General features: G+C 34.8%; 3 protein-coding genes across 5 annotated transcripts; all 3 read left to right on the top strand.

Moving 5' to 3' along the window:
- Positions 1 to 855: 855 nt before the first annotated feature.
- Positions 856 to 4,830, top strand: LOC107771682 (protein FAR1-RELATED SEQUENCE 2). Of its 3 annotated transcripts, none has more exons than XM_016591109.2 (9): positions 856 to 1,035; positions 1,294 to 3,595; positions 3,671 to 3,727; positions 3,808 to 3,876; positions 3,950 to 4,012; positions 4,109 to 4,180; positions 4,310 to 4,372; positions 4,465 to 4,539; positions 4,617 to 4,830. In XM_016591109.2, the coding sequence occupies exons 2-9, from the start codon at positions 1,556 to 1,558 to the stop codon at positions 4,656 to 4,658; spliced, it is 2,481 nt and encodes an 826-aa protein (XP_016446595.1). In that variant the 5' UTR covers positions 856 to 1,035; positions 1,294 to 1,555; the 3' UTR covers positions 4,659 to 4,830. The 3 variants fall into 3 exon arrangements, 2 of the variants coding, with proteins under 2 accessions (XP_016446595.1, XP_016446596.1); XR_012695860.1 differs by having other exon boundaries at positions 861 to 1,035; positions 4,455 to 4,539; XM_016591110.2 differs by having other exon boundaries at positions 861 to 1,035; positions 4,471 to 4,539.
- Positions 4,831 to 15,270: 10,440 nt separating this feature from the next.
- LOC107771683 (VQ motif-containing protein 22-like) lies at positions 15,271 to 16,449 on the top strand. The gene has a single exon (XM_016591113.2). The coding sequence runs from the start codon at positions 15,299 to 15,301 to the stop codon at positions 15,989 to 15,991; it is 693 nt and encodes a 230-aa protein (XP_016446599.1). The 5' UTR covers positions 15,271 to 15,298; the 3' UTR covers positions 15,992 to 16,449.
- Positions 16,450 to 19,676: 3,227 nt separating this feature from the next.
- Positions 19,677 to 25,361, top strand: LOC107771684 (putative pectinesterase 8). Its single transcript, XM_075223485.1, has 5 exons — positions 19,677 to 20,042; positions 20,144 to 20,315; positions 20,740 to 20,946; positions 21,575 to 21,834; positions 22,945 to 25,361. The coding sequence occupies exons 1-5, from the start codon at positions 19,717 to 19,719 to the stop codon at positions 23,099 to 23,101; spliced, it is 1,122 nt and encodes a 373-aa protein (XP_075079586.1). The 5' UTR covers positions 19,677 to 19,716; the 3' UTR covers positions 23,102 to 25,361.
- The last annotated feature ends 563 nt before the right edge of the window (positions 25,362 to 25,924 follow it).

Consider the following 25,924-nt stretch of genomic DNA (forward strand, 5'->3'; position numbering starts at 1 on the left):
TATGGATCGGGTTGCACGCCACAGCGATTATTATGATTATTATTGTTATGAGATATTATTGAGCCGGAGTGCTGAGTGTGAGTACTGTTTAACGAGAGCTGAGTCACGAGTGACTGGGAGGCTTGCCCGAAAGGCTATATTTATGAGTGATACCTGGCCCGAGGAGCTTGTTTATGACTTTTGTTGTTTTCACTCTTCTTTTATACTGAGCATCTGTTGAAAAAAAATGTTTTCAAAGGATGTGTAATCGAAACTGAAGTTTTACGAGATGACTGTTTTTTAAATTGCAGAAGTTGACTTGATATTTCTGTTAAGACTTATTATATGATTTTAACTGCTCGTCACTGTACTCAGACCTTATTTAAGTTAGTTACTTACTAAGTTGGCGTACTCACGTTACTCCTTACACCTTGTGTGCAGATCCAGGTGCCCGAGCATCAGAGTGAGAGCTTCCAGCACTCTCAGAGCTTTACCGGAGACTACTAGGTAGTTGCACTGCTTTCGCAGCCCTGCTTTCCTCCTTCCTATCTTAGTATTCTGTTATTTAAGACTTATGATGTATTATTCAGTCAGTTTGAGTTGTATTTAGAGGCTCTTGACTAGTGACACCGGATTTGTTGGGCTGTGTTGGTATTTTGTACTGGTTTTCCGCACATTCTGTTTTATTCATCTATTTCATATGCCGAATTTGAGACTTATTCGATATTAGAAAGTGATTTTTATAAAAGATTTCGTTGTGTTAAATATTTGGTTGGCTTGCCTAGTAGTGTGATAGACCCATCACGACTATTATTAAAAAAATAAGTGCAAAAACACCCCCCGGTAAATATTTGAGACTCATTCGACCGCGTATTTGGGATGGTGACAATGTCTTTGTTAAAAAAAGAAACTCAAAGATAAGTGCAAAAACAATAATATAGTAGTAATTTTACCGGGGGAAAAAAGGGTGCGCCACTGTCTTCTCCCTCGAGAATTGGCATTAGAACTTCACTTACAGTTTGCTTTGAAGTATCGCCTTAGTTGGCTAACACCCAGGTACTATTTCTATTAACTTCTTTTGTTCTAAACAAACCCAATGTATGGTTAACAAAATAATTTAGGTATTAAAAAACAGATATAATAGGACTAGTCGTTTGATTGGATTCTCTTTTTTTCTCTTTTAATTCTGAAATTCTTGTAACTCCTAATTTGTGTTAGTTGGATTTGCTGTGATTCATTTAGCTGTGTTGATTTTCCTATGACCATTATTAGCTATTTTCCTTATTACTGATCTTTCCTTTTATTTTTTTCCAGATATTTCAGTTAAATGAACTGAAATTGATAAAAAGATTACTTCTGTAGAGAAGAGAAGAAAGTTGCTTCAATAGGCCGTTAGCCAGATTTTGATTTAATATCCTTTACTGTGCTTAACTTATATTGAGATATACCTAGGAAATGAGTTCAATGTAGGTAGCACTAAGGGAAGAATTGCTGTCTTTTTCCTAATGAGGGAAAAATCCATAGTTGTTAAGTCATTTGCAAAATGCCCATTTGTTTGGTTTAAGTTATTGCTTCTATGGAAATTGACCTTGAATTGCCTTCGGGGGTTGACACGTTAGATGTGTACATGGGTAAAAATGCAATTGATGATTCAAGTCAAAATCATGCTGGGGTAGAATATGTGAAAGAGAATGTTGACGAAAGTGGCGATGCGATAGGTATGGATGTTTTGGATGTCGATATTATAGATAAGGGTATAGCCAACAACGAGCCACAAAAGGATATGGAATTTGAAACAAAGGAGGCTGCTTACTCTTTCTACAAGGAGTATGCGAGGTTACTAGGATTTGGCATTACGATAAAGGCGAGTCGTAGGTCAAAGAAATCGGGTAAATTTATTGATGTGAAGATTGCATGCTCTAGATTTGGGGCCAAGCGCGAGTCTGGTAGTTTTCGATCATGTCCCAAGACTGACTGCAAGGCCAGTGTGCATGTGAAGAGAAGGCAGGATGGGAAATGGTATATATATAGCTTTGTTAAGGAACATAATCATGAAATTTGCTCTGATGACTTTTATTGCTCCGTCAGGGGAAGGAGCAAGCAATCTGCCAATGTAGTTTACCAGAAAAAAGGATTGCAGCTTGCATTAAATGAGGGGGATGTGGAAGTGTTGCTTGACACTTTAGCTCTTATGCAAGCTGAGAGTCCAAATTCTTATTATGCTATAGACTTTGACAAAGAAAAACGTATGAGGAACGTATTCTGGGTTGACGCAAAATGCAGAAATGATTATGGCCATTTTTGTGATGTAATTTATTTGGACACCTATTACATCAGAAACAAATATAAAGTCCCATTTATACCTATAGTTGGGGTCAATCATCATTTCCAATTTTTGTTGCTCGGATGTGCCTTGGTTGGGGATGAAACATCATCAACTTTTGCTTGGTTATTGCGCACTTGGCTTAGAGCTGTAGGTGGCCAGAGTCCTAGAGTAGTTATTACTGATGATGACACTTCCGTGAAAGAAGCAGTAGAGCAGGTCTTCCCTGAGGCACGGCATTGTTTTTGTTTGTCGCATGTAATGGAGAAAGTTTCTCAAGATCTAGGTAATAAGATAAGTAAGATCGAAGATTTTGTAAACAAGTTGAAGAAATGCATGTGGTTGCCACTTAAAGAAGAAGAATTTGAAAGAAGATGGTGGGAAATGGTTGATACATTCAAGCTGAGGGATGATGACTTGATTCGATCATTGTTTGAAAATCGAACAAAATGGGTTCCAGTGTACATGAGGAATACTTTCTTGGCTGCACTCTCTACTGTTGAGCGGTCTGAAAGTGTATCCTCCTCCTTCGAAAGGTATATTTCCTCTGATACTACATTCAAAGAGTTCAATGATGGGTACAAGCTATTCGTGCATGACAAGTATGAAGAGGAAGCAAAAACTGATATTGAAACGCGTCACAGACCACCTACCATAAAGACTCTTTCTCCTTATGAGAAACAAATGTCTACTGTCTATACAAACTCACTATTCATGAAATTTCAAGCTGAGGTTGTTGGCGTTGCTGCTTGCACTGTCCTGAATGATGGTGAAGAAGGAACTGAGAAGTTGTATAGAGTTAAGGATCGTGATAAAAACCAGAGTTTTATGGTATCCTGGAGAGGAAGAGAATCTTACATTGTTTGTTCATGCCGTTCCTTTGAGTATATAGGTATTCTTTGTAGACATGCAATTACAGTTCTTCAAGTAAATGGTGTCCCCAATATCCCTCTGGTGTACATATTAAAGCGATGGACACGAGAGGCAAAAATTAAAGGTAGAGCATGTAGGATTTCAAGCACCTCTTGTTACAGGATCCAACGTCTCAATGATCTTTGCAAACTATCTGCCAAATTTGGTGAAGTTGGATCTTTATCCCAGGAAACCTATGAATCAGCTGTCTTCGCAATCCAAGCTGCAATGCAAGATTGTATCAATGTAAACAACTCTGTGAAGAGTGCATTAGTCTCTAACATTTCTTCTTCTCAATGCAACCCTAACATTGATGAAGAGATTCAAGGTGGCAGCATGGCAAAGTCATCAAAGAGAAAGAAAGTACAGAAAAAGCGCAAGGTAGTATGAGTTCTTATTTAAGAAAGATCCAGTAATAGTGGCAAAAGAGTCTTTTTAATAGTGGAAGTGCTGTAGGTGCAATATAACGGTGAAGTGCTATCTACTAGGATCCAAGATAACAGCCTGCAGATGGTATATCTTTTGGCTTCTAATCTTTCCAACATACGTTGAAAGCTCGGTTACATATATTTATTCTGTTTCCTTCTTTTTAGGATCAATCAAACTCAAAAATGCCAACTAATGAAGATGCTTTCCTTGCTCAGAGGCACGTACAAGGAATGGTATGAGATATCCCTTGTAGACAATAATTTACAAGTGTTTAAGCTCTTTTGATCTTTCTTTCTATGATTTCAGGATCCAGGCTCCAGAGTGGCAACAATTGACGGACACTATGCTCATCATAGCATTCATGGATTGGTGCTGCATCCTCTTTCTGCATTCAAGCTTTGAAGCACTTGTCCACAAAATTTATTTGCTTAACTGAGCTCGTTTGATAATGTGGTATTTTTTCAGGGACAGTTGAGTTCGTTTTCTATGCTACGAGATAACTATTACAGCAATCATCAAGCCTCACACAGAGTTCTGGTAAGGAAACTATTTATTAGGAACTTGATGGCGAAAAGATATTTGAAGTGAACTAAATTGTTGGTTAACCTTTTACAAGTATGAACGACCGCATTTGATTATGTTCCCTTTAATTTCCCGCTCTCACAGGGAAACTTGAATTATATATCAGCCCACGGTGGTCATTACTCTCCTCACAGTTTTCAAGGACTGGTATGAACACTAAGACCTAGACCTAGTATTTTTGTTGAACCAAGTTTGTCCATTGGTCAAATATGCTCATGTTAGCTCATAGTGAATTGCAGTTGCAGGGACAGCTTAGTTTCAAAGCACCACTACTGCATACTTCTTTTGACATTCAGGGAAATTCATCTGATATGGTATGATTCACATGGTCAATTTTTGTTTATTCTTCATTATCCTGGGTCCAAATTTCACTCTCCACTCCCTACTGTAGGACAATCCAACCAGTGTCACAGGAAAACATTTGCAGGATTAGTGTTTCTCTATGCAGGATCGGAAAAAGTGTTTAATTCGTCTCCTTTAGGAAGTTAGCAGAATAGGAAATTAATGTACATTATTGTAAAAGTTTTGTATTCCTAAGCATGTTTAACAGAGAAAGAAACTAATGTACATTCCCATATATGAGAAGAAATGTTCGCTTGTTCACGGAGAGAATTCTGTTTTCTGGCCTTGTGTCAGAGAGTACTGATGAAAAATATTTGCATATCATTACACTTATCGTGGGAGAATTACACATAAGTGCAATTTACACACATAAGTAGCCCAATTATAGCTTTGCAAATCTATAGCCAAAGACAATAGGCCCAAATCCGAAAATCCGGCATTTTTTCACACAATCAGCATTTCTTACTGTTAATGCTATTCAACATTCCTATTGTTGAGGAGAGATTATGTACCCATCTCCTACCAAAATCAGTGTTTACTATTAACTTTATGAGACAATTAATAAAAATATATTTAAATATAAAAAGAGAGAAAAAGAACTGGTAGCGTTTTTCCCCTTTATCAGTTGCAGAGAATTTATTGGATTTCAATTAAATAGTTACTAAACATATAATATATGAATATAAAAGTAGAAGAAATCGATTCAACAATTAGTAAAATATACATTCATTTATAAATTAACAAATAAAAATAAATTTCGCTACTTTTTTGCTTTGTCAATGGTAGAACAAATGGCAATTCCTTCTTATACACACATCATTGCTAGATTTTAGTTGTTATTTTTCTTCTTCAATGATGTCACTAATAGAGTTTAACCCAAAACAGAGAATAAGTTAAAAACAAGTAAAGGAGGTTGTCCATCTTGAGAAAAGGTAAGAAAACACACAAAAATTTAATTTTGCCGTTGTACATTCTTATACACTGATATATACATAATTATACAAAATTATATACACTTATACATATTTATACAGTATATACACTTGTATTTATAATGTCTAAACAATGTACTTATGTTGTTTAATGGGAGAATTACACATAAGTATAATTCATACTCACACATTGCAACTGAGTAGCCCAGTTATAACTTTGCAAATCTATAGCCCAAAGACAATAGACCCAAATCTGAAAACCCAGCAATTTTTTTCACACAATCAGCATTTCTTATGGTCAATGCTATTCAACATTCCTATTGTTGAGGAGAGATTATGTACTCATCTCCTACCAAAATCAGTGTTTTATTATTAACTTTATGAGACAATTAATAAAAATATATTTAAATATAAAAAGAGAAAGAAAAAAAGAAGAACTGGTAGCCTTTTCCCCGTTTGTCGGTTGCAGAGAATTTGTTGGATTTCAATTAAATAGTTGCTAAACATATAATATATGAATATGAAAGTAGAAGAAATCGATTAAAAAATTAGTAAAATATACATTCATTTATAAACAAACAAATAAAAATAAATTTTGCTGCTTTTTTGCTTTGTCAATGGTAGAACAAATGGTAATTTCTTCTTATATACACAAATCATTGCTAGATTTTAGTTCTTTATTTTTTTTCTTTAATGATGTCATTATTAGACACTTGGAATTGGTTCTTCTATCTGGTTCAAGTAGCTTCAGGATTGCACACTTGAATCACACATAAATTGCTTGCAAAATTGCATTGCTATTTTGCTCTCAATTCACGTTTAACTTCTGCTTATGTGCATTACATGTAAAAGAGAACAACACTGATATTTATGGAGTTAGTAAATAGAGATTGACTATAATACTGACGCTACTCTTCCTTGGTAGAAGAGTTCTAGTTGATCTCCACATCTAATTCTATCCATCTCTTAAGCCTTGTTCTCTTTGAGTAAGAAGTCTTTCTCCTTATCTAATATGCTATTTTTCGATCAGGATCAGGACATATCATTTCTGGTAAGTGAGGTTTATCTCCCTCACGTGCATCTCACATACTTGAGTTGACAATATCTGTGCTTCACTAGTATGGATCTGGTCCATAAACAAGAGATCTATTTCGAACCTCTCAAAATTCATTGGAGGGTAAGGCCTTGTGTCCTCTCCCTACAAAAAATGTTTTATTTTATGTAGTTAGTAATAAAGTTGGCCTGTTCGATTAAAGAAATGGTTAAAGAAACAATAAATTTATAACTCTTATTACTTAGATCTATGTTTTTATCACGTAGTAGTCGTGGATACTTTGTAGATCAAGCATGCTGAAAGTTTTTGTGAACGGCCTCAAGACCTTAACTTGGATATGATTATTAATTATAAGTAATTAAATTATTAATTATAAGTAATTAAATGATGATTACTTCGAACTTTGGAGAAGTAACTCTCTCCCTCCACCCCATAAATTATGCTAAAGAGAAATTAAAGAAAAAATTGTTTTCGTCGAATATTCACTACGTACTTGGCTATATAATTCAACATTCGATGGTAATCCATAATATTGAATATATGAATTACAATGACATTGACTATTAAGCGTTTTTCATACTTTTTCTCTCTTCTTCTACTTTTATTTCTTCTGTCACAAAAAGAAATAAAGAGAAATGTGCTTTAGAAAACTTAAAAATTTACTTGATGTAACGTCTTTAAACGACTAATTATAGAGCATTATCAGATGACACTTGAGAACCAACGAAATAGTCTCATATGTAGAGTGTTGGGAATAAACCCCTTGCCAAAATAATATTCACGGTAATAAAAGTGGAATAATAATGTAGCACCGAGATACGGTAATTAACAAGAATAAAAGAGTAACAATGACACCAAGATTTTTACGTGGAAAACCCTTCTGAATAAAGGAAAAAACCACGACCCCGAGAGGAGCAACTGATATCACTACAGTAAGGAATTTTACACTTTGTAGGTCGGAGATAAATACTCCAAAGACCACTACAACACTCAAAAGAAATAACCCTCTTTTGATATTCTCACCTCACTACAATATCGCTCACTCTCTATTTTCCTCACAGACTATTTTCTTATACCTTGTTTGTGAAACCTCACTCTTTCTTTCTTTCTTTGTTGGTGCGTAGAAATGAGAGTTGAAGCTCTCCTTTTATAGCCAAAGCTTCACCCTCTAAAACCTACAATATTTGACAATTTACATACACTTTTCACAATTCAACAAAGTTGGCTACCAAACCAAAGAAATTCAACAAGGTTGGCTACCAAACCAAACTAATTCAACAAGGTTGGCTACCAACCAAACCAAGTCAACAAGGTTGGCTACCAAACCAAAGAAAACTCTTATTAGGCACATGCCTAATACTTCTTCAATGAGATGGACACCATCAATCTCCCCCTCCAGTCTCATTCATCCAGAGGAGGTAGCACTGTCTTCTAGTTTGAGTGCATGCCGACAAGTTCTTTGCATAGCTCGAACTTGTTCCTTGGTACCACCTTGGTCAGCATATCTGCGGGATTCTCATTTGTAGAAATCTTCAAGACTTTTAGAGATTCATCATCTACCATTTCTCGAATCCAATGATATCTCACATCAATGTGTTTGGTCCTTGCATGGTACATAGAGTTCTTGCTAAGGTCTATTGCACTTTGACTGTCACAATAGACGACATACTCCTTCTGATACAATCCAAGCTCTTGAAGGAATCGTTTGAGCCATATCATCTCCTTGCCAGTTTCTGTAGCGGCAATGTACTCTGCTTCAGTTGTTGAAATTGCAACGCACTTCTGCAACTTAGACTGCCATGATATAGCTCCCCCTGAAAATGTAAACAAATATCCAGTAGTGGATTTTCTGTTGTCAATGTCACCCGCCATATCAGCATCTGTATAGCCCTTCAAGATTGGATCAGATCCTCCAAAGCACAAACAATCTCCCGTGGTACCTCTCAGGTACCTGAGTATCCACTTGACTGCTTCCCAATGTTCCTTTCCAGGATTTTCAAGAAACCTGCTGACAACACCAACTGCGTGAGCAATATCAGGTCTAGTGCATACCATTGCATATATTAAGCTTCCGATTGCTGAAGAATAAGGAACTTTAGCCACGTTCCCTTTCTCCTCCACTGTTGTAGGACACATCTTCTTACTCAACTTTAGATGACCAGCAAGAGGTGTGCTGACTGGCTTAGCATTCTTCATGTTGAAGCATTCTAGTACACGTTCAATGTACTTCTCCTGAGATAGCCACAACTTTCTACTTGTTCTCTCTCGAACTATCTTCATCCGTAGAATTTGTTGTGCTGGGCCCAAGTCCTTCATATCAAATGACTTGGACAGATCTCCTTTCAACTTTGCTATCAACCCCTTGTCTTTTCCTACAATTAACATGTCATCCACATACAACAACAATATAATAAAGTTATTCTCAGAAAATCTTTTGAAGTATACACATGGATCAGAATAGGTCTTTAGGTATGTTTGACTTTTCATGAATGAGTCAAACTTCATGTACCACTGCCTTGGTGCCTTCTTCAATCCAAAAAGACTCTTATTCAATTTGCACACCATGTGTTTCTTTCCAGCTACTTCAAATCCTTCTGGCTGCTCCATATAAATCTCCTCTTCCAAATCTCCATGAAGAAATGCAGTTTTCACATCCAACTGCTCCACTTCAAGATCTAGGCTAGCTGCTAAGCTCAAAATTGTTCGAATAGAAGTCATTTTGACAACAAGTGAGAAAATTTCATCAAAATCAATACCTTTCTTTTGTTCGAAGACTTTAACCACCAATCGAGCTTTGTATCTGACCAGCTTGCCATTTCCATCTTTCTTGAGTTTAAAGACCCATTTGCATTTGAGTGGGTTTTTACCCTTTGGAAGTTCAACCAGCTTGTATGTGCCATTTTTCTGTAGAGATTCCATCTCTTCTTGCATAACTTTCATCCACTGGTTCTTTTCTGGATGGGAAAACACCTCTTTAAGACTTTTTGGCTCCCCCTCATTACTGATGAGGACATACTCTGTGGAAGGGTACCTGCATGACTCTACCCTTGGCCTCTCTGATCTCCTCAGAGGTTGAGGTTGTTCTTCTCCCTGAGTGGGGTGCTCCACTTCCTCGACACCTTCATCAAGTTGCTCCCCCTGCTCAATAACCTCACCAGGTTGCTCCCCCTGCTCGGCAACCTCGTCGGTCGTACTTTCTGCACTTGTGGGATTGTTAGAAGTAGAAGGAATAGTAACAAAGTTAGGAATTATACCATTCTTCGCCTTTTCTGACATATCAGCAGCAGTTCCAACTTCACTTTCTCGGAAGACTACATCTCTGCTTCTGATGACCTTCTTCTTTACAGGATCCCACAGTCTGTACCCGAACTCTTCATCTCCATATCCGATAAATATGCAGGGAACAGATTTATCATCCAGCTTTGTTCTCTACTCTTTTGGTACATGTGCAAAAGCTCTGCAATCGAACACCTTCAGATGCGAGTATGACACCTCCTTGTTGGTCCAAACTCTCTCTGGGATTTCAAAAGCCAACGGAACTGATGGACTCCTATTGATCAGGTAACAGGTTGTCTGAACTACTTCACCCCAGAATGACTTAGGCAGTTTAGCCATTCTGAGCATGCTTCTCACCTTCTCCACAATGGTGCGGTTCATCCTCTCGGTTACGCCATTGTGCTGTGGGGTTCCAGGGAACTGTCTTTTCATGTCTGATCCCATGACTTGAATAATACTCTTCAAATTCCCTTGAAGTGTACTCACCTCCATTGTCACTTCGGAGGCGCTTTAGCTTTTGACCCGTCTCCCTTTCTACTAGAGCATGAAATTTCTGGAAAACTTGAAACACCTGATCTTTGGTTTTCAAAATATAAACCCATAATTTTCGTGAAGCATTATCAATAAAAGTAACAAAATATTTGTTACCTCCCATTGATTCAATTTCCATTGGGCCGCAAACATCAGAATATACTAAATCAAGTATATTCAATTTTCTTTCAGACGATGTCTGAAATGAGACTCTATGCTGCTTACCAAATAAACAGTAGTCACAAGGTTTTACCATTGTACCTTTGGCATAAGAAATGAGTGATTTCTTGGCAAGAATCTGCAATCCCTTCTCGCTCATATGACCCATTCTTTTGTGCCACAAATCTACAGAAATCTCATCTTGTGCCGCGTTCAATTCACCTTGGCATAGTTCTGCATTTGTCCTGTACAACGTGCCACGAGCAACTACCTTTGCAATCACCAATGATCCCTTAGTGAGTCTCCACTTTTGATTTGCAAAATAGCTCTCGTATCCATCTCGGTCTAAAGCAATTCCCGGGATCAAGTTCATCCGTAAATCAGGTACATGCCGCACATCCTTTAGAACCAATGTGCATCCGACATTTGTCTTGATACAAATGTCACCAATCCCCACAATCTTTGAGTAACTTGTGTTACCCATTTTCACTGTGCCGAAATCACCTGCTACATATCTGCAAAAAAGATCTCTTACCGGTGTGGCATGGTGAGATGCCGCTGTGTCAACCACCCATTCCGACTCTGGACCTGACAGGTGCATGCATTCCTCTTCCTCATTTATAAAGAGGACAACATTATCATTATTTTGCACCATGGCGGCTGTGTTGTCGTCATTCTTCTGGCCACTGGTTTCACCTTTGCCCTTCCTTGGATTTGGGCAATCTCTTTTGAAGTGACCTGGTTGATCACAGTTGTAGCAATTTCTGGCTCTTGATTTGGATCAGTTCTTTGACTTCCCACGAGCTCCGGATCTACCATAGTTGTTCGAACTCCTTTGATAACTCCTGCCTCTACCTTCTGTGATGAGAGCCTGTCCTTGATTTTCAGGCTTCTTTCTCATCTTCTCATTGAGTAGAAGAGCCGATGTGACATCTTTCAACTCAATAGTAGTCTTACTGTGCAAGATGGTTGTTGCCAAATTATCGTACGAAGATGGCAACGAGTTCAATAGCAAGATGGCTTTATCTTCTTCCTCGATTTTCACTCCGAGGTTGGCAAGCTGTGTGATTAGTCCATTAAACACATTTAAATGTGACAAAAAATTCGTACCTTCACTCATGTGTAGGGCGTATAATTGCTTCTTCAGGTACAATTTATTTGTCAGCGTTTTGGACATGTATAGGCTTTCCAACCTTGTCCAAATTCCACGTGCAGTGTCTTCATCAATGATGTTATTTACCACATCATCTGATAAGTGCAACCTGATTGCACTAGCAGCTCTTTCATCCAAGCCAGCCCAATCCTCAGCTTTCATGGTATCAGGCTTTTTGGAATCAACATCTAGAACCTTGTGTAATCCTTGTTGGATGAGCAGATCTCTCATCCTTCTTTGCCATGTTGAGAAACCGTTATCTCCGTTGAATTTTGCTACCTCGTACTTTACTCTGGACATTTTTATTTTTCACCAAGTATAGTATTACCGACAGTGAATAGTATTTCAGTGAACGATCAGAACCTGTGCTCTGATACCAGTTGTAGGGAATAAACCCCTTGCCAAAATAATATTCACGGTAATAAAAGTGGAATAATAATGTAGCACCAGATACGGTAATTAACAAGAATAAAAGAGTAACAATGACACCAAGATTTTTACGTGGAAAACCCTTCTGAATAAGGGAAAAAATCACGACCCCGAGAGGAGCAACTGATATCACTATAGTAAGGAATTTTACACTTTGTAGGTCGGAGATAATACTCCAAAGACCACTACAACACTCAAAAGAAATAACCCTCTTTTGATATTCCCACCTCACTACAATATCGCTCACTCTCTATTTTCCTCACAGACTATTTTCTTATATCTTGTCTGTAAAACCTCACTCTTTCTTTCTCTCTTTGTTGGTGCGTAGAAATGAGAGTTGAAGCTCTCCTTTTATAGCCAAAGTTTCACCCTCTAAAGCCTACAATATTTGACAATTTACATACACTTTTCACAATTCAACAAAGTTGGCTACCAAACCAAAGAAATTCAACAAGGTTGGCTACCAAACCAAACTAATTCAACAAGGTTGGCTACCAACCAAACCAAGTCAACAAGGTTGGCTACCAAACCAAAGAAAACTCTTATTAGGCACATGCCTAATACTTCTTCAATGAGATGGACACCATCAATCTCCCCCTCCAGTCTCATTCATCCAGAGGAGGTAGCACTGTCTTCTAGTTTGAGTGCATGCCGACAAGTTCTTTGCATAGCTCGAACTTGTTCCTTGGTACCACCTTGGTCAGCATATCTGCGGGATTCTCATTTGTAGAAATCTTCAAGACTTTTAGAGATTCATCATCTACCATTTCTCGAATCCAATGATATCTCACATCAATGTGTTTGGTCCTTGCATGGTACATAGAGTTCTTGCTAAGGTCTATTGCACTTTGACTGTCACAATAGATGACATACTCCTTCTGATACAATTCAAGCTCTTGAAGGAATCGCTTGAGCCATATCATCTCCTTGCCAGTTTCTGTAGCGGCAATGTACTCTGCTTCAGTTGTTGAAAGTGCAACGCACTTCTACAACTTAGACTGCCATGATATAGCTCCCCCTGAAAATGTAAACAAATATCCAGTAGTGGATTTTCTGTTGTCAATGTCACCCGCCATATCAGCATCTGTATAGCCCTTCAAGATTGGATCAGATCCTCCAAAGCACAAACAATCTCCCGTGGTACCTCTCAGGTACCTGAGTATCCACTTGACTGCTTCCCAATGTTCCTTTCCAGGATTTTCAAGAAACCTGCTGACAACACCAACTGCGTGAGCAATATCAGGTCTAGTACATACCATTGCATACATCAAGTTTCCGACTGCTGAAGAATAAGGAACTTTAGCCATGTTCCCTTTCTCCTACACTGTTGTAGGACACATCTTCTTAGTTAATTTTATTCTATCTTTTCCATTTCTTTACACACCGGAACAAATGAATCAAAGTCCGATAAAATACTAGTCAAGGTATATTTTAAACAACAAAATCATAGTGTGGAAAGCTAAGGTCGTCTAGGTTTCGCTGAAGTCAAAAAAAATTGAATAGAAAATGTGACGCAAATCAAGCAGAAGACCTCCAAAAGAGAGGACCAAATTACAGCCATCCTAGTCAGTATATACCTACCACCCACTCTATTGCAGTCAAGATTCAATGAATGTTAATGTAAATGGTGATATCTCGTAAAATTAATTGAAGTGCATATAAACTGACTCGAACATGACGACTATAGGTAAAAAGATCAGCCTATGTTGTTTCCTGGAACTTGCCTCCTCTTATTTGGGCAGGCATCACTTTGAATGACTACTATATCTAGAAGATTCCCCCCACCCCCACCCCCACCCCCACCAAAAAAAAAGATAAAAAAATAATCAACTGCAGCCACTTACAAACCAAATGTTCAAAATTTAATTTGGCCTAGATAATTTTTATTCACCCAGATAATGTTTATCGAGTTATGACGACATTGTCGAGTAAAAAAGTTCAAAATTTAATTTTCAATTTATATTATTTGATGAACCTAGTCATTTTTCACTTATTATCATACATTTCTAATTATTAAACATTCAAGAATTTTTAACGTCATTTTTAATTTTCCCTTGAAAATAAAATCAAAATGGACAGTGAAGTTTTAGCGCTGCCGATATGGTGGATCCACGATATGTATTATTGGTGCTTAAGCAACCATTGCTTTTGAAAATAAACACTATTTATAGAGAAAAACTAAAAATTTATGCAAATGTATTAATTAAGCATTCAGTCTAAATAGCAATTTTTAAATTAAGAATAGTTAAATACTCATGATTTAAAAATTTGGGATCCGCCAGCAATTAAAGCAAAATATATGATTAAAAGAATTCCAAAGAACGTGTCACCAAACTTATTATCGAGTGCTTAATTCTATAATAGGAATAGCATAAAAAAAATTACTATCACTAAATAGGTTTTACAAAAGAAATTAAAATAAGAAAGGTTATTGAAATATTTCAAATCACAAGAGAGATTAGTATCAGCATGAAACAAAATGTAAAGAGAAATTTCTGAAGCTTTTTATTTACTTTTTGTTGAATTGTCAATGTATATCTTGTGCACAATTCACATGATGAGAGAATGAGAAATTTAAAGAGGAAAAAAAAAAAAGAATATTCAACAAAAATATGCCAAATTTCTCCCGCCGCAGACCCACGTGGTTTTCACGTGTCATTTTGTTCTCAAGAAATGAGGACCCGGCTAAGGGGGCGGCACTCGGGTCATGATCAGATAGCCACTATAGCATAGTACTCCCTCACGCTTTTTAGCATTAATTAAGGAATTTTGACTCTTTTACATTTATTAAAAAATTTATCTTTTATTATTAACTAACAATAATATTGATCATATTAATCTTAATTTATTCATTAAAAATATAACAAATAATATATCATAGGCTAATTTTTTTTAAAAAGTTAATTTTAAATATTGTGGACCATTAAAAAAAAATTAAAAAATCATTTAAAATGAACCGAAAGAAGTACTAGTCATTTACTTTGACCATCCAAATTTTTAACGTCAAAATTTAAAGTTTATAGATTTTAAATTATCATTCGAGTTATAACTTTCATAAATTACTAGGTTCATAATCAAGTATTTACATATTATAATGAACTTTCTAATACTTAGTTTAAAATAAAATTATTGAATTCTTCCAAACGCGTATTTAATACTCTAACTCCGCAGTCTCAAAATATGTATAAATACAAAGGATGATCCTATGTTTTTATTCTTCCCTTCTTCCTAAAATTTACAAACTCTCAGCTTCTTTATCTTCCTTTTTCAACTTTTTTATGGGCATGAGTGAAACCATGCCAAACCCTACCAACTGGGCACAATTCTACCAACACAACCTCTCCGGCGGCCAACCTCAAAGATATCCGTCAACCACCGTATTCTCCGACGGCCGAGTGTCTGATGCTACGGTGGTCACCACCACTGCCACTTCCATAGTCAGTAGTAGTACTACTCACCACAACCATGGCCCAGCCGATGGCCGTGTTTCCAAGCCTATACGACGTCGTTCACGAGCTTCTCGACGAACACCAACCACCGTTTTGAACACAGACACCACCAATTTCCGAGCCATGGTTCAACAGTTCACTGGTGGCTCAATTACTGCACCATTTGCGTCAACACAGGGAACCTACTTAGGTTTCGGCTCTAGCTCCTCCAATAATATTGTGAACCCTACTACTGCTGCTAATTCTGGAGCTTATAATATACAGTTTCAGCAGCCACTGCAACAAAATCAAGTACCCTATATGTTCAGCTCATTGGGCCGCACCAGCAATTTAACAAGACCTAACGTGGATGGTAATAGGATTTCTACGTTGGTTTCTCCTAGTGAGAGTGGATCTTCTCCTTCTAATGAGAATAAGTCTGAAAATAACTTTATGTTCTGATCAATCTGATTTCACACAGTTTTTTTTATTTTTCGCGTCAGAGGTTTTCGTTTTTCAAGTTTCAACTTTGGCGGCTTGGAGCGACCTAAAGTATTTGCCATGGTTGGAGCCGTAGAATCATATACTGCTTATATTTCACTCCTTGGGTACGATCCTTCTTGTTTCAACTTCGGCGGCTCCACTCATGATTTTATGCGACTTTAATTTGTGATTTCCGTCACTTTCTTGCTTTGATAACAGAAGCTGTAACTTCTAAGTTCTGATATTTTTCATAAAAGTGATGAATAACACTGGCCTGTACATAACTCCCACTCGGAAGAAGATCCTTTTTTGTTTTTTACATATATAGGAGTACTTGTATTTTGTTTACAACGTATTTTCCTCTTCTTGATATGTATTTTTCTTGATTTCTTTATTTATTTCCTTTTGAAAAAAATAAATGTTACTATTTGGACTAATATAGGTTTTGATGCTCTTTCTACGATTATTTTTACCATGCGGAATAATGCAAATGCACCCTATTGTACCCAGGGGCAAAGCTACACTTTGGTTAATTATACTGCGTATATAGATAAAATATCAAATTTTAGAAGTATATAACATATATTGAATACTTTTTGACGAGATTTTTTTTACTTTTTTTTTTTAAATATGAACCTTATTCAGGAAACTCCTGGCTTCGCCACTAATCGTACGTATAGAAAAAAATAAGAATTGGAGTATTGCAAGTTCATAGGACTGAAAGTTCTGGCTAGGGGTGTCAATAGTTATTTAAAAACCGACTAAATTGATCGAACCGTACTGAAACGAATCGATTTTAAGGTTTCTTTTAATAAAGCTGTAGATTTTTTAATATAAATCTATAATCGTACCAATAATTAGGGTAGGTTTTTATTTTATGAAATAAATAGAAAAAATACCGAACAGTACTAAATGAATTCACATGGGAAAAATATATTTATATATTAATATTAAAAATAATAAAGCATTAAATTTTTCCTTGGCCTTGAAATTATAAAAAAATAGTTACAAGCCAACAATTAATTAATTAAACCCAAAATCCTAATTCGTAAATCTATTATACTACTCCTATTGAAACTAAATTATTTCCATCATATTAACTAGCAAGACACAAAGGCATCTAGCGATTATGAGTAACAAAGTACAATGTATTGAATTTTCGTATGATTTAAATATATATTTTCATATTTAATCTTCTATAGTCTTTATTCTTGAGTCTCAGTTTGCTTAATATCTTTCCACCCGTGTGATTTATATTTTCTTTGTCTTTGCTTAGTTTCTTTTACGCTGCTGTACAATAGCTGATGGATTTATACTCTGGTCATCTTTCATGTTTTCTTAGTTATCACCTTTTAAATAATAAAATATCTAGAGAGTTTTGATAAGTCCTATAAAAGTAGGTATGATTGCATTATGCTTCTACTAGTGACTTTTAAATGACATTTAAAAATACCGAAAATTAACCGAACTATACCGATATCGAAGAGAAACCGGCATGACTGATACGGTTTTTAAAAGCCTAATTTTGGTTATACATCATAGAATAACCGAAAAATTAATATGGTACAAATTTTATAAAATAACCGGCCGAACCAAACCATTAACGCCCCTACTTTTGACTGAGTGGAACTTTAGGGAATTTTATTAAGTACAATTGTAAATATTAAAGCATACATAGACACGTCAAAACTTTGAGGGTCAAGCCTCACTGGAATTCTAACCTTTCCAAGTTCCAACTATCAGATTATATATCATCTTTACTCGTATAAATGGTATTTTTACAAATATAATAAATAGATGAGGTATGTCTTCACATACACTCTTATTAATAAACTGGAGTTAAATTAATACGAAGTATGTAATCTTAATTTGATGTAAACATCAGTTGAAAATATTTTTTACGAAAAAGAAAAAGATGTTCAAAAAAGCGAAGCGGGTCAGCGGGGGCACACCGCACACTTTCTCCTATTTGGCGAAAATTCAAATGGAAAACGACTGCACGTATGGTGAAGGAAAAGAAATTAAAATTTGCATATTTACAATATAGTACTAATTTATATCATTATGTTAGTATGTAGTAACAAATAGTTAAATGATTTGATGATATGAAAGATATATCAAATAATTTATTACAAATAAGCTAAATTATACTTACTGTGTACGACCGGGGGGGGGGGGGGGGAGGTGATGGCATGTTGACTTGTCGAATGAGAAATGGACGGGAAGAGGCTATAGGAGATGTATGGGAGCTTACCGGGTCCCACTGAGCGTGTAAAGCGGAAATTTAGATATTATATTATCTTGACAAAGTCAATTTTAATTTCCTCACCCTAAACTTTTTTTTCTTCGTATAATCCCACTAATTCACATTACTCTTTAGTATTTCCTACGGCTAGTCTATTTCATTAGATTCCTTTTGGCAATGGCAAAGATTGGGTGGAGTATTTTTTCTTAATTGTAAAAATAACAACATTCCACCTTTTTTGCTAATTAATTAACTAATCTAATCTTTGATTCCATTCTTCAAAACATACCCCAACTTGGACCTGACTTTGAAATTTAACTACTATCAGCCAAACTGTCATTGAGTTGCTTCCAAGTGTAGAAATCTAAACTCACAATCATCATTGATACTATCTTTTAGGGTTGTTTGGTATGATTTATAAGTAATAGTTAATCCTGGGATACAAATTTAGCACTGCATTATTCCTTGTTTGGTTACTAATCTGGGATAAGGTATTCCAAGGTTGATAAATATAGTATTAGAATAATTTATACATGCAGAGGGTGGAATAGGAGTCTTACGATAAGTATCCCAGGATAAAGTAGTAAAATCGACAATCCAAGAATTAATACAACATACCAAACAATAAATAAAAAATAATATCAGGATAACTAAGCCCAACATTTAACTAATTTCAGTAGAACTATTCCCAACATAATTAATCTTAGCATAAATTATTTTCAAACCAAACGACTCCTTAGAGTGTACTTCATCAAACAAACAACACCATATGTATAAATTAAGATTTCTCTAATATTTTGTATAATTTAATATTTAAGTAAATTATTTTTATTTTAATTATTTATGCATTCACTATTAAATATAGATAAATTATACTCATCGAAATATTATGCTGAGAAACAAACCGTTTTAATATATTATCTAATATTAAAATTTAAAGATAATATTTTAAATTCTGATTCAGATATCGTAATCCTTTAAAAAAAAGGAAAATACAATACAAACGATGCACAAGACTCTTAAGCTACTTTCTATTAGCAGGGATTCTCAACTTTGCCAAGAGAAAAAGGACAACTAGCTTAGTGCACAAAGTATTTGTATTTACACAGAGTCGAACGAAGGGTCGTATATTAAAAGGTATGATGTAGACCACCTATCCAAGATGGCCGATTCTCTAACTTTGCTAATTAGAGCAAATGGTCTGATCAATAGGCATAAGAACCCATCATCCATTTGAAGTTTTGGTAGGTATGTGCAAATTGTCCCAAAAAAAGAACAGAAACGGAAAGGGTAATTTGAAAGGCATGCCACCAATTCTTACACTTCATTCAAACCGTTCCTAATTTCTTGTCTCTTTCATCATCAATTTTAAAAGGGTATAATCCAAAACTAATTTTTTTAAATATCAACCTTCTCCTACTTATATTTGTCACCTTTGTGTATCATTGCAGTCAGAAAAATGAATCCTAAAGCCATAATTTTCCCACTTTTCATAGCAATAACTGCTGCTTTTGTATCAACAAATTTCACGTACTTCAACTGCATTCTTAATGTTAATCGACGCCATCACGATCATCACCATCACTCCGATGGTGATAAGGCAAAAATATCAATATGTGACAAATTTTCGCCGAATTTTCCCACTATAGACACTAATACAACGTCCATTCTATGCGTTGATCATAATGGCTGTTGTAATTTCACTACAGTGCAAGCTGCAGTTGATGCAGTTGGAAATTTTAGTGCGAAAAGAAGCTTAATATGGATAAACAATGGCATTTATTTGTAAGAAGTGGAGTAGTTCTATTTGTTTGGAAGTGACTTTTGTTAATTAATTTCTCTTTTTTTGTTATGTAACGTATTGTTTTTGTTTGTTTGAAATGCAGTGAAAAAGTAATTATTCCAAAAACAAAACCTAACATCACATTTCAAGGGCAAGGGTATACCACAACAGCTATTGTATGGAATGACACAGCCAATTCTGCAAATGGCACATTTTACAGTGGATCTGTCCAAATTTTCTCTACCAACTTTATTGCCAAGAATATAAGTTTCATGGTATATTATTATCAACCCTTTCATTTTCATGCACGAAAAGTATATACTCCCTTTGTTTCAAAAATATTGTCTTAATTTGACTTGACACAAACTTTAATACAAAAGGGAAGACTCTTGAAATATGTGATCTTAAATAAGCCATAGCATTTATATGACCGTAAAACTTTTGAAACTTGTGGTATGAAACCCACCGTAACATTTGTGTGGCTATAAATGATTCTTATTAAGAAAATATTGAAAGGTGCCAATTTTTTTGAAACATACTAATAAGCAAATAGTGTCAATCTTTTTTAAACAGGGGGCGTAATTTTAATTTCACTATAGTGATCTGATAGTGTAAAAATTCTCATATACTTTTACTTGCATCGGTGTTTTAATAATTTAAGCAACCCTGCTACGTATTTTATTGTCGACATTAATACAGAATGTAGCTCCAATGCCGGGGCCAGGGGCAGTAGGAGCGCAAGCAGTGGCAATTAGGATAGCAGGAGATGAAGCTGCTTTCTGGGGTTGTGGATTTTTCGGAGCTCAGGATACTCTTCATGATGATAGGGGTCGCCATTATTTCAAAGATTGTTATATTCAGGGTTCTATCGACTTTATTTTTGGCAATGGCAAATCATTGTACGAGGTAACTTTTATTTCACCTAATCATTTAGTAAGTCGTTTTGACAAACTGAATTTGTTTTAAATTATTTAACGTTTTAGAAAAATGATAAGTAATTTAAGTACTATTTTTCGGATCTATCCTTAAGAGTATTAATTAAGTGAGACGTTAAGGAGAGCTAGATTTTTTAATACTCCAATAATTTAGATAAATACTCTTAGCTTTAATAAGTGATCTTCTTAAGAGGTGCACTTAGCAGCATTTATCATGTCGCAAGTACGAAAAAGATTGCTTAAAGTTCAAAGTACATGTTTTCTTTATCCCATAAAACACAGAATATTTCACTTGCTCCATTAGTTTTTAATCAAAACAAGCACATATCAAATGCACCTAATAGTTAAAATAAATGAACAAATGATAAAGTTTGAAGAGGTTTCAATAAGGAGTACAGTCAAACCTCTCTGTAATAGCCTTGGTTGTTCCAGATTTGTTTTGGTTGTTATACCGATATGCTTTTAAATAGAACATATATTATAACATAACATGGAAATTAATTCCAAAAAAACTTAGTTTTTATGGTGAATGGTTGTTATATATCAATACTACTATAGAAAAGTCTGACTCTATTACTAATAGTTTTAAGAACATGCAGAACTGCCAGTTGATATCAATAGCAAGTCCAGTAGCAGCAGGAGTGAAGTCGATCAATGGCGCTGTGACAGCACACGGCAGAGCAACCAAAGACGAAAACAGCGGCTTTGCATTCGTGAACTGCACTTTGGGAGGAACTGGTAGGATTTGGTTGGGGCGTGCATGGAGGCCTTACTCCACTGTCGTCTTTGCTAACACTTACATGACTGATATCGTCGCTCCTGAGGGCTGGAATGACTTTAACGACCCTTCAAGAGATCAGTTAAGTCGTTTCATTTCATCTATAAGTTCAAACTATGATAATAAAAAAAAAATATGATAAACTCAGTGTTGGAACTTTTCCCATTAAAGTGAGTTACAGCCCAGTTCCTCGTCCATCCCATTAATTGCCTGGATATCCCCTACCAATGTAACATTTTGTGCCATATATCACAGCTGCAACTTCAAATTTGAGAAACAAATATAAGCAATACTCTCCTCAAGTTACACAGAGGGCATAGTTGATTTGATATTATACCCCATTTTGCCAACCTACCCGCTCATTTGACACCTCTACTCACGAGCAACTAATCTAAGGATGAATATCCACTTAGGCGCACCATAATTGTTACTTACAAACTAATCTTCTCCAACATACCTTCACTACACGAAACAAAATTTTCAATCACGACGGTCAACTAAAGAGGTCACCATTGAACATCGTCACTGAAACCTTATTTCCTATATTATTATTATTATTATTATTATTATTATTATTATTATTATTATTATTATTATTATTATTATTATTATTATTATTATTATTATTATTATTATTATTATTATTATTATTATTATTATTATTATTATTATTATTATTATTATTATTATTATTATTATTATTATTATTATTATTATTATTATTATTATTATTATTATTATTATTATTATTATTATTATTATTATTATTATTATTATTATTATTATTATTATTATTATTATTATTATTATTATTATTATTATTATTATTATTATTATTATTATTATTATTATTATTATTATTATTATTATTATTATTATTATTATTATTATTATTATTATTATTATTATTATTATTATTATTATTATTATTATTATTATTATTTTGTTTTTTTTAATAAGACCTTTAGGTTCCAAAGAGGGTAATCAAAGAATGGTAGCCGTCTCAAAGGGTTTGCAAAGGGTTGATAGTGTTTGGGTAGCGAGAATGAAAGCCTTCGTCACAGAACGCGGGACTAAAACCTTATTTTATATATTGCTTATCATAATGAAAAATATTTGTTTTCAACTTAATATTATCATTCGACTTATATTAGTGGTTGTAAGTTTAACTAATTAGAATGCTTTATACAGGACAATCTTTTATGGGGAATACAACTGTTCAGGAGCAGGATCCAGTATGACATTGAGGGCACCATATGTTCAAAGACTAAATGATACACAAGCTCTTCCCTTCCTCAACTCGTCTTTCATTGATGCTAGTCTGTGGCTCCAATCTTTTACCTCTTAACATCTTCTCTCTTCTAACTACCAGTCTACTATTCATCATCCTTCTCAATATATTTTCTCTCTTATTTTAACTTACGCGGATAGAGGTGGAACTAAGATTTAAAGTTTATGGGTTCAGGTTTTCAGCTAATTCAAGCTTCTGGGTTCTAAATTAATAATATATATATATATATATTCATTAGATTTTTTAAGACAAATATAAGGTTTGAATCAAAGTTACTAGGTTCGGCTGAACCCACAACTGCAAGGCTAGCTCCGCCTCTGTGGCGCGTACGTGCACATATTACAAACCAAATTTCCGAATTAGACGAGATTATACTAATTTTTATTATGGGTTTATGTTTTATCCATTGATAGTACTGTAGATGAACTTTTGCATAATCAGTGCAATTTAACAATAAAAGAATCTTATTTTTTCAGTATTTTATACTGACTTAATAAAATAAATTCTCTAGTCATTAAATGTGTGTATATTATTATTATTATTATTATTATAATTATTATTATTATTATTATTATGATTGTTGTTATTGTTGTTGTTATCCACTCAACATTCTTATCAAGCGACATGAAGATTGATCACGAATTTTATTCTATCAAGTATTCTTTCATAATTAGAAAAAGAAAGGACTTCTCTTCTCATGTATTCCATAATTTTTCTTAGCTTTTCTGTTCTTTCTAACTAAGTGGCAAGTGGGAAAAAGGGACCGATTTTTAAGTGGCAGGGGGAATTTTTTTAAGATTACTAAAACAATAATACTATTATGATAAATATCACATTATGGTGGATGTCTACTCTTCTTCCATGATCTTCATCTCAAATGCTTAATGACATATTCAATGACATATTTTGTATGTTCAATGACATATTCCATGACATATTTTCTTCACTTTTTATGCCTATATAAAGGTCTTGTAATAGATAGGAAAATACACACAATTGAAGAAGAAATAAGAATCTCTCTTCCTCTCTTTCTATCTATATCTCTTAGTTTGTTTTGCTTGTTCTATATTATTATTTTGGGTTATATTTTATAACACGTTATCAGCACGAGGCTCTACCATCTCAAGAAGATCTTTGAGAAAATTAAGGTATAATTTTTCTCAAATTTGTATTTTTTTAAATGTCTGATATTATGAAAAGAAAGTTCGTTGCCCTTGAAATTTCGGGCAAGAACTATATGACATGGGTATTGGATGCTGAAATCCATTTAGATGCAATGGGTCTTGGAGACGCCATTAAAGATAAAGATAAAGCATCTACACAAGACTGTGCTAAGGCCTTGATTTTCTTGCACCATCACCTTGATGAAGGGTTGAAAATTGAATATCTCACAGTGAAAGATCCATTTGTTTTGTGGAATGGTTTAAAGGAAAGATATGACAACTTAAAGTTGGTCACTCTTCCACAAGCACGATATGATTGGGCTCATCTTAGGCTCCAAGACTTTAAGTCTGTTTCTGAATATAATTCTGCTATGTTTAGAATTACTTCCAAATTGAAACTCTGTGGAGATAATATCAGTGACTATGATATGCTTGAAAAAACGTTTACAACGTTTCATGCTTCCAATATGGTCTTACAACAGCAGTACCGAGAGAAAGGCTTCACAAAGTACTCTCAGTTGATTTCTCGTCTACTTGTGGCTAAACGAAACAATGAATTGCTTATGAGAAATCATGAAAATTGACCCGCTGGGTCTACACCATTGCCTCAAGAGGATGAGGTGTATTCCCATTATGCTAATCGTGGAAAAGGTCGTGGCCATATTCGTGGTCGTGGTCGTGGCCATGTCCAAGGAAGAAATTTTTCTGGTGTTAATCATCCTCCACCGAAAAATAACTTCCAAAAATGGAAAGGTAAAGATGAGAAGCGAAATGCAGAGGGTTCAGAAACTAAATGCTATCGTTGCGGTGGAAAAGGGCATTGGGCAAAAATTTGTCGCATACCAAAATATTTGGTTGAGCTTTATCAAGCATCTCTGAAGAATAAAGGCTCTGAAGCCAATCTTGTCTATGATAATAAATTTGACATCACCCACTTGGATGTGGCAGATTTTTTTGAGCACCCTGATGAAAAAATAAACCACTAGATCGGTGTTGGATCTGTGGTTAGAGATGATTGAGCAATTTAATTTTTATGCTTTTCTATTCGTAGTATGTAATGAATAAACGTCTCGTAACTTTTATTGCACTCTGTAATTCTTCTTATATAGTTCTTAAGAATATTTTTATTTCCGAAATTTTATAAATTTCACAAACAATGAGTAATATCCTATTAATTAGTATTCTAGTCTCAGTGATCTTTTAACGATTTTAACTTTCCTATACATTGCTTTAATTCTCTTTAAGAAAAGGTTTACAAGCACCCTGGAACAACTTTTGTTATTTCACCCTCATTTTTTTTATGAATATGTTCTTTTCTTATACGGATCAATTATGTTTCATACAATGTGTAGGAAAATGCAAATAATTTATACTTGTAAATAAATTTGTTGTAGTTGTATTAGTCATATGTGTACTTGTATTATTTTTTGCGTAGTTATTTGTATAATAATTAGAATTTGCCAGAAAATGCATTAAAGGCTACTATTGAATTATTGGTTTAACTTTATTTCTTTTCCATTTTTCTCAAAAAATACTAATATTTATTCATATACTTCTTTTGTATGTCAAACTATGGGAAGCAAATATGGATATCTTTCAAAGCAAACTTGGATCAAAGTTCAATTATAAAAATATTTGCTTAATTGATTCATGTACGACACATACAATATTCAAAGAGAAGAAATATTTCTCTCATTTAAGTATGTGTAAGGCAGAT

Source organism: Nicotiana tabacum, chromosome 10 (genome assembly GCF_000715075.1).
Source record: "Nicotiana tabacum cultivar K326 chromosome 10, ASM71507v2, whole genome shotgun sequence".
In the NCBI taxonomy this organism is placed as follows: domain Eukaryota; kingdom Viridiplantae; phylum Streptophyta; class Magnoliopsida; order Solanales; family Solanaceae; genus Nicotiana; species Nicotiana tabacum.

Bases quoted from the DNA above. Each gene is read 5' to 3' on its own strand.
- LOC107771683 (XM_016591113.2), top strand. From the start codon at position 15,299: ATGATCCTATGTTTTTATTCTTCCCTTCTTCCTAAAATTTACAAACTC.
- LOC107771682 (XM_016591109.2), top strand. From the start codon at position 1,556: ATGGAAATTGACCTTGAATTGCCTTCGGGGGTTGACACGTTAGATGTG. The intron at 3,596-3,670 runs GTAGTATGAGTT...GAAGTGCTGTAG, and splicing joins AAGTACAGAAAAAGCGCAAG to GTGCAATATAACGGTGAAGT. The intron at 4,373-4,464 runs GTATGAACACTA...AGTGAATTGCAG, and splicing joins CTCACAGTTTTCAAGGACTG to TTGCAGGGACAGCTTAGTTT.
- LOC107771684 (XM_075223485.1), top strand. From the start codon at position 19,717: ATGAATCCTAAAGCCATAATTTTCCCACTTTTCATAGCAATAACTGCT. The intron at 20,043-20,143 runs GTAAGAAGTGGA...TTTGAAATGCAG, and splicing joins ATAAACAATGGCATTTATTT to TGAAAAAGTAATTATTCCAA. The intron at 21,835-22,944 runs GTTAAGTCGTTT...TGCTTTATACAG, and splicing joins AACGACCCTTCAAGAGATCA to GACAATCTTTTATGGGGAAT.